The sequence below is a fragment of the Scardinius erythrophthalmus genome, assembly GCF_964197995.2.
Source record: "Scardinius erythrophthalmus genome assembly, chromosome: 3".
Classification (NCBI taxonomy): Eukaryota; Metazoa; Chordata; class Actinopteri; order Cypriniformes; family Leuciscidae; genus Scardinius; species Scardinius erythrophthalmus.
This window is the reverse complement of record NC_138223.1, coordinates 7,259,953-7,271,498: the sequence shown is the minus strand read 5'-3', so window position 1 is coordinate 7,271,498 and position 11,546 is coordinate 7,259,953. Positions and strand designations below refer to the sequence as shown.

The window sequence follows — 11,546 nt, the reverse complement described above, 5'->3', positions numbered from 1 at the left end:
GTTAAATAGGATTTGTTAAAAACACAAATTAATGGGGGAGCAAATTAACGTCCCGTCCTTCGGATGAGACGTTAAACCGAGGTCCTGACTCTCTGTGGTCATTAAAAAAAATCCCAGGATGTCTTTCGAAAGAGTAGCGGTGTAACCCCGGCATCCTGGCCAAAATTTGCCCAGTGGCCTCTGTCCATCATGGCCTCCTAATCCTCCCCATATACTGATTGGCTTCATCACTGTCTCCTCTCCACCAGTAAGCTGGTGTGTGGTGGGCGTTCTGGCGCAATATGGCTGCCGTCGCATCATCCAGGTGGATGCTGCACATTGGTGGTGGTTGAGGAGATTCCCCCCTTCTATGTAAAGCGCTTTGAGTGTCGAGAAAAGCGCTATATAAATGTAATGAATTATTATTATTATTATTATTACTTAATATTTGCCCGTCTATAGCTGGTCCTTGCAAGGATTTTTATTTGGATAGTCGGTAGCCTAAATAATGCAAATTTCACATTCAATATCTCGCTGTTATTAGGTTATTTTATTAGCAAAGTACCTAAAAAAACATAGGCTTCATTCGCTCTTTATTGTACAACTTAAAATGAATAATAAGGCCCTTCATATAACATTTTATTAAATGAGCAGAAAAGCACGAGGGATTGGCTTGTCCACGAAAGCAAATTAATAATCGTTCAAGCCTGTTTAAATAAGTAGCCCAATGTCAATCGGTTTATGGCTATTAATATTTAATGTACAGGTGTTTTTGAAATGGTTCTCTTTGCTATATGTGAGTTTGTTAATTAAATTCACTGAATATTATGCGCATGCAGTTATATTAGCAGCAGAATAATTACAAATAAAAGCCGCCTGCGGGCTCCATGTGATGGCAAAACCCTCGTAGGCTATTCCACATGGAAAGGCAAAATATTTATTAACTCCACCTTGTTTTAAGTTAAAGAAAGGAATTATTCTAGTCTGTATTAGAAGAGTGAAAGAAAGTATATTTAAATTTGTAAATAAATTCCCTTTTTTTCTGTAATTTGTAACAATTACGTGAAAAATGCAGAACTATAATTAATAACAATAAAACGAGAAATCCTGTAACATTAGGCTTATACCTCTGCCTGCCCATTCCGATATTGTCACCGTTGCTATAAAAACACATTTATGACAATTAAACTCTTAGCTTCAATATCATGTCCCACAATAAATGCTTCAAGAACTGAAGGTTAAAAATTGGTAAACTTATAGTCGTGCAAGCACAATTGTCAAGAAATTTTATAAATCGGGAATTCAACTAAACGATTTGTGGCAGTATACTTTTGTAACAATCGTCAAAAAAAAAAAAAAAAAATGCAACCAGCACAACACCAATCCCGTAAACTTAGATAGCCTAGTCTCTTAACATGGAGACAAAAATGCTGTAAATCATTTTCTTACGAATCACCGACAATATTTGGAATATAATATTCCAAAACAATTTATTTTAACTAACAAATGGTGGTAGCTACACTTCTGATGTGAACTCGCTCTGTTTATAGACATGCCTCCAAGTCCAAACATTCTAAGGCGAGGCCTGCTGGAGCAAAGAGACAAATGTTTTGTTTGTGCTACAAAGAGCGCCTATAGCCTGTAAATTTAGACAGTTGATTGTTGTTGTTTTGTTGTTGTTGTTAAGTCTTGTTTATAATATATTTTAGTATTGAGTAAGCCTTCAGAAGTAACTGGGGGAATGAACCATAGGCTAATTAAATGTGCCCATAAGTCTCGTCCCAACAATACCCGACAGCGCATGTTACATCAAGACTCATTGTATTATACATTAAGACTGATTTCTTGTCCCTTCTTGTATTGTTTTAGTCATCATGACTCGCGTGTAAAAATATGCACGTGCATACATTGAATGCAATGCTATAGGCTACAGGTTATTGGCGAATATGTTTTATGTTATTTGCACCGTTAGACCCCAAGTTAAAATGATTATATTATTGTAAACAAATTGCTTAAATTTGCTGCACATTTAATGATCAATATAGGCCTAAGATACGTTTCACATAAAAACAAATTTATTATTCACCCAAATACCAGCCGCCAGCTAACTTTTATTAAACTAAAATGTCACAACAAGATTCTTTATTGCCCTATTTTGAAACGCAATGTTCAGTGCGCTTTGTCTTGAGACAATACGCGGACTGTTCAGAGAGAATGTGGTGTTTTTAAACATCCATGATTTTGTTTTGACTGCTCAGCTTGACCTTTTAACCTCGTTGGGAGAGTTTTCTGAATTTGTTCTTTGATCCCTAGACACAGGCTCCTGCACACTGCCTCGCAAAGACACTCCGCTATCCGAGCGCTTTCTGCACTGCTGTTGTCATCGCAAGAAGTCAGATGTGTGACGTTGATGCAAATTATGCTAGCCTGCTATAAGCGAAACCAGCAAATACAGAGATTAATGCATGCAATCGTAGGCCTTCACGTATAAAATTAAATAAAATAAATCCATGTAGAAGATGCCGTTCCATATAGGGTGGAAGATTGATCAGATATAGCCTCGTCTTACGTTTAATTAAGTCTGGCAGATTCGCAGAGCACAATTATTTTGACATATGTACAATAGTCTACCACTGACATGCGTAGAATTTGGTTCAAGTCAATAGTTGGCGTCATAAAGAATGAATGCTGTCCAATTATCTTGCCTAAATTAAAATAATACAAAATGCGTTCCAAGATATACTTTCATTTGGAATAATAGTAGATTTTTAGCAGCCTACTATATATATTTATATAATGTGTGTGTGTGTGTGTGTGTGTGTGTGTGTGCACATTTGTATATATGCTATAGGCTAAATTGTACATATATTTTGTGGAAGACAACTACGCAATACTACCAGCAAGGCTCAAATTGTATTGGCTATCTATCATTTATATTAGCTTCCCTTAAAAATGCCCTTACATTTTGTATTCCATGTTTTATACTTATGTATCATTTATACTACATTTAGACTATATAAATTGAATAATCACAAATAATGATGAGATTTATAATAAATGTATAAATGTAGACCTTATGTTATTTCTTAAAACAGACTTGACTTTTTTTTTTATCTCCCAATATTATAATATCTCCCATCATAACAATTGCAATATGTTATCCGTAAAACACCTTTCTCTTGCAGTGCAACCACACTGCCTCATTCAAACAAATTAGAGTAGCGTAGAAAAGCATCGTTTTGTGATACATTTATTAAACAAAAATCTCTCAAGGGTTTGGGAGAACGACAAGTCATCGTAGCGTTTAAACAGCTACAGATCGTGTAATTATGTTAAGGGTTTGTAGACTAGGAAAAAAAAGCAATGGCACATTCTACCTTTTTTATTTCAGACAACATCATCTGAACATATTAAAATCTTTGGCTTGAAGCGTTGGTTCAGTCACGCATTTGAAGAACTGTGAGATAAGGGATTTAAGAGACAGGGCTATCACAAAAACTCTAACAAGCCTGACACTTAGGCCTACTGAAACGGTGAGCAACCACATTGGGAAAGGAGAAGAAACGTTAGAAATATACAGCAAGTAAGGAGTAATATAGACATCCCCTTACCTGGAATTAAATATATACATCTTACAGTTTTGGCTATATATAAATTTTCATAGTGTTCGTATTTAGATGCATGTCCATATACTGTATGATAAACAGAAATTTGTTTAAATATCGTATCTTCGTTTCGCAGAATTCGAAGACATCTCCTTTTCATTTGATTCATAAAAATATGAAAAATCACTTTTGTTGGGGTCAGCGTCCATGGCCTTTTCAAGAAGAGGACCCGGGCCATTTTATTCGCTATCTTCTTTTTCATCTTGAACTGTGGTTGTGGAATGGTTGTAGAGTCCTTGAGCCATGAGCTGAAGAGCGAGGCCGTTCTTATAGCCAGTGGCCTTTTTGATTTTGGCCCTCTTATTCTGGAACCAGATTTTTATTTGTGACTCATTGAGGTTGAGTTCCTGGGCCAGCGACTGTCTCCGCTGCTCCGTAATGTACCGATTGGCCTGAAACTCGGCTTTAAGTCTCTGCAGCTGTTCAGCCGTGAAAGCGGTTCTCGGTCGCTTGTCTTCTTTCTCGCTTTTCTTCTTTTTCAATTTTCGTGTCCTTGGGCCTAGTGTAGAAACAACAATAAAACGAAGACATAAATATCATAAAGCAGTATAAACACTATATAGGTTACCCACACCTGACAGAGAATGCAACGATTGATGCGGTGTTAACACGAGGGCCTACCTGACACTTCCGTATTGTAAGCGATTTCGGCTGCGTTCTTTTAGAAATGTCGACAAAGATTCATACTGCAGTTCATTACGCAGCCCGTTCTCTTTCGTTACTGAATAAACAATGAGTGTTCGCAATGAAACATAATGAGTGTTGGGGTGGACTATATTACGTCAGCTGACAAGTAGACATGTAATTGCCAAACAGGCAGTGAAACAAAATGCCGCTGAAAAATAGTTTAGTTTGTTTTATTTCTAAGCCACAAAATATAATACTGTAACCATGAAATGCACTGTTAAATTGATAAGATATTTAATGATAAGCAAATCGTAGACCTGCAATGAAAGCTTGCATGTAGGCCTCAGTCCTCGACTGTCACTTGAGATTACACCCAGCTAACATGGCGGGAAAGCCGAATGATTCTTTGTGTGAGGCAGCTTATTCTTACAAAAGTTATTATTTTTTTTTTTTAGGATGAATTAAATGCACAGAGTATAATATAGTATATTATTACAACCAGCAGACAAAATGACAACATGTCAACACATAGGCTAAGTAGGCCTATATTCGCCCTGTTTTCGACAACAATAGCAGTAGTTAAGTTCCAAATCTCCTTGTTATTGTCAGTCACACAGAAAAATAAAATCGATAGATTAATAAGTTTTTGTTTTTCTCTCTATAAAACAGTCAAGCGATTGGGTATTATTAAAAAAAACTATATTTTAAAAAAACATTTCAAAATGCAAGCTAAACTTGAAAGACGTAATGCACATAAAAAACTATTAGCTAGCTACACTATAAGGTAACCTTTGCAGACGAGCTGTGTTGATTGCTAAAGATAACTTTAGCGACATTATATTTTTAATTTTACATTTGTACGTTTTGCTCCGTTGCAACAACTGTCTTGTTATTGTTCTGGAAATAGTTTTTACCTTTAATGTATCCATGAATAATGCAGCTCATATCCAAACCCATTCATGCACAGTGTGCAATTTAAAAAAATTAAATAAGAAAAGCTAAAGACCTGCTTACAGCATATTATGCAAAGCAAATATCACCACGCATGTGGCATTACACGCTCGTCAAGAAAACAATTTTCTGCATTATCAACAACAGATCAGGACCAAAAGCTTTTCCTTCAGGAAACTGCACTCAGATGATCGAAATTCTGCTTGCCGTCTGTGAAAGTCCAGTGCCTGATCGCTCAATCAGTAAGTCAATCAGTGAAGTCAATCAAAGCATCTTTTCCAACAAGCCAGCTGACTTTATGGCAGGTATGCAGTGTAAAAATATTTTGCAGTCAACCTAAAAATGTACTTCGTGTGGTAACATCTTTAAAAATAAATAAATAAATAAATAAATAAATAAATAAATAAATAAATAAATACTGAAACCATGGGAAATACACTGTGTTTAAGACAGGTATAAAAACCGCCTAAAGGTAAGAACTGAACACATTTACAGCGTGAGGAGATTAAAAATAACAGACAACAAAAATCAGTCAATTCGAGTTTCAGCCCTATAACAAAATAGCAATTCAAATAGGCTATTTATGCAAATATCTATTGAATATCGAATAATATCCTGCAATCATAAATTAATTACAAATATAGCCAGCAGCATAAAGTCATGGTGGATTTAACGAACGCCACAAAACTTGGTTGATTAAATCTCGGCACTTTCCTCTTCTTATCTTTCCTTTATTAAGATAAAGCTGTTTGTACTGAGATTATAAACATAAACTGGTTTCAGATTAACGCATACCCATGATCACAGACTAAGATAAATTAAGCGCTATAAAAGATATGCTCGTTATTGTTGTTATTATGAATATCATTATGCTGATGGGAAACTGTGGTTAGACAGGCTAATTTAAAACGGATTACTATTATCTAAATACATAGCCTACGTGGTATCTATTACACATTATCTATAGGCTACTTGACATTAACGTATCCACCATTATGTCAATGATTGTAAGATGGTTTTATAGTAGGCTACAATTATTCTGTTTTGAAAAAGGTTAATACTTTACAGTAAGGTTTCATTAGTTAACACAATTAGTTAACATGAACTAATAATGAACTGCACTTCTACAGCATTTATTCATCTTTGTTAATGTTAATTTCAACATTTATAAAACATTATTAAAATCCAAAGTTGTATTTATTAACATTAGTTTATGCACTGTGAACTAACATGAACGTTGAACAGCTGTGCTTTTATTAACGTTAACACATACAGTAACAAGTGTAGGCCTACTGCTCATGGTTAGTTCATTTTAGTTCATACATTAACTAATGTTAACAAATTAAACCTTATTGTAATGTTTCACCAGAAAAAGGCTAGAAATTTAAAGGGCGATCAGAACTATATAATGTTTTGAACTAGCCTACACAATAAACGCACTTTGCATATTTTGTTTTTCTCCAGAAAGTGAACAAAATGGTTTGCGGCCTAAGTGACTATTGTTCGCTCATGCCTCAAAACAACCCAAGACTGCTGAATATGACAGCTTCAGACGCTGCGTAAATCGAGTTTGATTAAAACGCGCTGTAGCCAATCATAAAAAAAAAAAAAAAAATAGCTCACTATGCGACCTCCAAAAAAAAGTTTTTTTTTTCCGCGTGCAGCGTCAATCGCTGTTTGTGAATTATGCAATGCAATTAAGAAACTAGCGCCTTACCAGATGAAGGTCTGTCCGAGTACCTGGTGCAGTACACCCACGCAGGCCATAGTAAAGGCTGCGACTCTTTAGCCGGCGGAGTTCCCCCGTTAGCGTTCACCACCACTATCGACGTCGTATTCTCCCCGTACCTTGCTGTGGTAGTTCCATTTCCCTCGACAAGCTTTGCCGAGGTCTGCTTTGAGGATGGCGAAGACGACGAGGACGAAGAAGTGCTGTCACTACTGCAGTTTGAATCCTGGCAAAGGCTGCTATTATGCGACGGCCTTATTACCATAGGGTTAACGTTCTCCCTTCCCGAGGTTTGCGCGCGGTCCCTACTCCCAAGATCTTTCTTGCAGCCGAAATCTGGCCGTAGAATATTGTCGATGAAAAAGTTCGTGGTTCTGTGGGCTTGCTGCGCAGCCTGGTGAGGTAAAATCGGAGGAGATGGTATATTGGGTGAGAGCGAGACGCTATCGGATTCAGTCGAATCACGACTATTTTGATCCTTTTGCTCCTCCATGACAAGCTGGATCGTGGTCTGCACTCCAAAAATTCCACTTGTTGAAAAGAGCAGTATCCGGATAGCAACAAACAAGAATGCAGTCTATACTGTTAAAATAAAGGTATACGAAATACCTTAAGAGGAGCGACTGTCATAGCATCGGAATGCTTTCCGCGATCAAGGCGTTTCAAGTGTCAAAACGCACCCGTTATTCATGTCAGATAATGCATCGCGCGATGCTCCGCAGTCCCCGACTCGCTGCCCCGTGTGACAGCTCGCGCTTAACAAACTCTTTCTAAAATCACTGTGCCCCTCACATACTTTTTTCCTTAACCGGAAGCACGTGAGCGAGACACACGTGCAATAGACCAATGGGGTACCAACATCCTTGGTGTCACAAGAAGAGAATATCCAATAGAATTTTACAATCTTATGCAAATGGATGGATTTCCAAGACCAAATACGCTGGCGAACGGGAAATCCACTCTAATGAGGACTGGATGTTTTTGGATCGGCATTGGCTTTTGACAGAAAAGATCTGACACTGCTGCCTGATAATTCATTATTTTAGATGCTCGTTGTATTTTTGTCAAAACTAGACACTAATAACATCGCGAATAGCTATTTTCTGGGATTCTTAATGTAGGTAGGCGATAGACGGGAGCTAGTGAAAGAAAACAGGAGTGAGCCTTCATAATTTGACCAAGATTATTATTCTTTGAGACAATGAAACCAATAATGAAGCAGATTTACCATAAAATTAGATAGATTGATAAAAAAAATATTAATATTAAAGTTTGCAATTATATGTCAAAATATTATAGTCTGATAGCATATAAGGTCGGCCTATATAATTCACCTCGTAATAACAAAGCATCAGACCGTATTTATAGCCCTATACTTATTTAGTTATTTTTCAGTCGAAACGTTTTAACCAGGCACTGTCAAAAGTGGTAATTCAATTGCAATTGCTAGCCTACCTTAAGGATTTCTACCTGACCTAACCCATAACTCAACACACTTTTGCTGGTGTAACCTATCCGAATGTCTAGTCATATTAATGCAGCCATAGCCTATTAAATAATATTTTGCTTTGAATGAATGCGTGTTAATCAGATAAATGAACCGCATTCGGCTTACATTTATAAAACAATGGACAGTTTACTGTTTACTCGCATGATCCTTTAAATGATTCACAAATGGATGGCCACATCAAGAAAATGTGGCAGAAACCGTGTTTAGTTAAAACGAAAAAAGAAAAACTCACAACATAAAAGCAGGACGTGTTAATAACAAGTAGGCTAAATGGTTTAAAGTTTCACCAATTAGGCTACGCAAAATAATACGCCAAAAGGGGAAGCAGGGACGCACGCACACAAAACATTTAGAATAATAACACGGAATTTTAGTAGCCTACATGCAGCATTTATTCATATAAAACTGGTTGGGTTGAAATCTTTATTCGAAAAGCTCGAGTGGGTACTTAATAAATTTCTAATTAGGACACTATCAATATGCTATTTGAGCCAAGTAGCCATTGTGAGGCACGCTCCTTTTCAGGCGGTAAATTAGCACTCCAGCTCTTATCTCGGCTGCATGCGACGTCTTGAGAGGGGCTGCAAAAGATAATTTATAGGTTTTAATTAGCGCCCATTCCGCCTGATCAGCTTGGCGTTCATCACTAGCGAGTGAATAAAAGCCGGTCAAAAGCACTGTCACTAGCCGCTGGCAGGGCGCTTTATCAAGGTAAGCAGGGCCGTATTACATGAGGTGTAGAGGCGACGTAATTTCCCCAGTGCTGATAAAGCCCGTTGAATAATGCCGGAGTCATCTGAGACACCATTTACTGAAATGACTTTATTGACGACTTAACGTCGGTAATTCATTTTACCCTTCACGAATCGGACCTGGATTGGGTACAGTAATGGGATGATGAATGTGGCAACGGGCCGCACCTCGTATTATTGAATATAATACACACGCCCTTCTCTAAATGTCTCGAAAATCATGTAAAAATCGAAGTTGTAACTATTTTAATTTCATTATGGACAGGTTGAAATATTGTCCGGTCTTGAATAGCTCTGTTGCAATGATAGCTCACGGGATCTTTAATTACATAAAATAGGCGCTCTATAGCGAGAACCTGACAACAACACAATAGGATATTGGGTTAAAAATATATATATATATATATATATATTCCATATATAAAACTTATCCACACGCATCCATTTTCATCCCAGGTGTGTTTTATGGATTGTTTTAGTTGTGCTTTTCAGAATTGTTTCAGCCAATTAGCTAACAGCATAATTGCCTTGATTAAACTATGAAAAATCCACCTCTGCCTACAAGAATAACTACACCTTGTCGAGCAAAATAAATCAACGTGAAACGCTGCCAGACGCATTCACTGTTTCAAGTGAACACTTTCACTAAAAGGGATGTTTTACTTAGGACATGTTTTCCCGCAAAGAAAATGTGAGAAGCTCTCGGCTTTTCACTTCAAATCAAAGAAAAAGACAAAAAATATATATATTTATATATTAATAATGATAAAAAAGATAAAACAACGTTTTGTTCATTTCCTCCCATAAAAAGGTTTGGGGCCAAATGTCTAAACTTGTCTTTTCAGATGTTGATTATAGGCTAAAATATTTCTAAATAATTCTAAATCTTCCTGGATGTTTGATCACGATACGACGTTCGTGATCGTGTGACAAGGTGAGAGTTTCTTGCTCAACTTCTTTTGTTATTCGTTCTGCTTCAGTGCATTAGCCTACATAGATTTTACTGTATCGGACATTCAGTTATTTTCATTGTTTAACTTCAGTTTTGCAAAACAGGTTGCTTGAACTTTACTTTGTCGTAAAAATAAAAGGCAAAGTTTCAAGAAGTGCAGTTTAGGCACCGGTTCACAATAGATGTAGCTAAAACGAATTAAATTTTAGCGCATTATTTTTAGCTCATGTCAGCAAATCAGCCGCTATTATTAATGTTGCATACGGGGTTTACATGACGTTGCCATATGGTGTAGGTTAAAATACCTTTATTACTTTAATTATTCTAGACTAATTTAAATATTAGATTGGCATGATTTAATCACAAGCGATCTGCATAAAAGTGACGAGCCTATATTGTCTAAAAGCCAGAGTTAAATGATGATTGTTGTCCTTATGATTCCATTCCTTATTTTTATTTCATTTTATTCATTTTTTTATTATTATTATTATTTTCTTGCAATTTCACATGCTAATAATTTCATTTTAATCTAGGCCTATAGTTTACTGTGTAGCCCTATAAAAACAGAGGTAATTCATTGAACAACGGGCATGTGAGCCGAAAGGTGTCGTTTTTTCCCCATCAAGCTGGTATATATTTTGCAATTACGTGAACGCCTCCCAATGGATGTTCTAGGGTAGAGTGGGTAGGCTACAGTCCTTAAGGACTGTAATTTTTTCTGTGAAACAAAAGTTAAATGTGTCTTGAATAGTTATCCTAGTTTTCAGTGACAATGACATAAACCAAGTATGAAAAATGTCCAGTTTTCATGTTATTAGATTTAAAAATAAAAATTGTACCAAGATGGGGTAAAAGGCCCCCACTCTGACAAAGCAATTTCATTATACATTTACAGCAAAATCAGAGTACACGCAGCTTTAGCTTAAAATGAAAAAGACAAGCCAAAATAACAGCAAATTAGATAAATATGATTAATTATTAAAGTAACCATGCTGAAATTCAGCCTATTTGAAAAATATTGTTAGCTGATTCTAATTGGCTAGCTAACTAGCTAGCTAATGCAACTTGAGGTATTTTTTTATATAATTCCAAATATATATATATATATATTTTTTTTTATTCAAACATCTAGATTACATTTGATGGAAAAACAAAGGATATGTTGTTCAGAACATGGTAACTACAGTAATTATGATAGTGGGAAGCGATGCCCCCTGGGGGCGTTTTACCCCACAGACTAGCCTATGTTGTCTATGAATTGTCATCCTCAAAATAATTATATTTTTCTTAAATAACATGTAGCCTAGGCCTACTCCCTGACGACAGGTCTTACTATTATAATATCATGCATAACTGTGATGATGATGATGATGACAACAAA

General features: G+C 36.3%; 1 protein-coding gene across 1 annotated transcript; it reads right to left on the bottom strand.

Annotated features, from left to right (window-relative positions):
• Positions 1-3,220: 3,220 nt before the first annotated feature.
• en1b (engrailed homeobox 1b) lies at positions 3,221-7,718 on the bottom strand. Its single transcript, XM_081360484.1, has 2 exons — positions 6,940-7,718; positions 3,221-4,143 (listed from the first exon to the last, which is right to left on the bottom strand). Exons 1-2 carry the CDS (start codon positions 7,442-7,444, stop codon positions 3,824-3,826), a joined length of 825 nt encoding a protein of 274 aa, XP_081216610.1. The 5' UTR covers positions 7,445-7,718; the 3' UTR covers positions 3,221-3,823.
• Between the last annotated feature and the right edge of the window lie 3,828 nt (positions 7,719-11,546).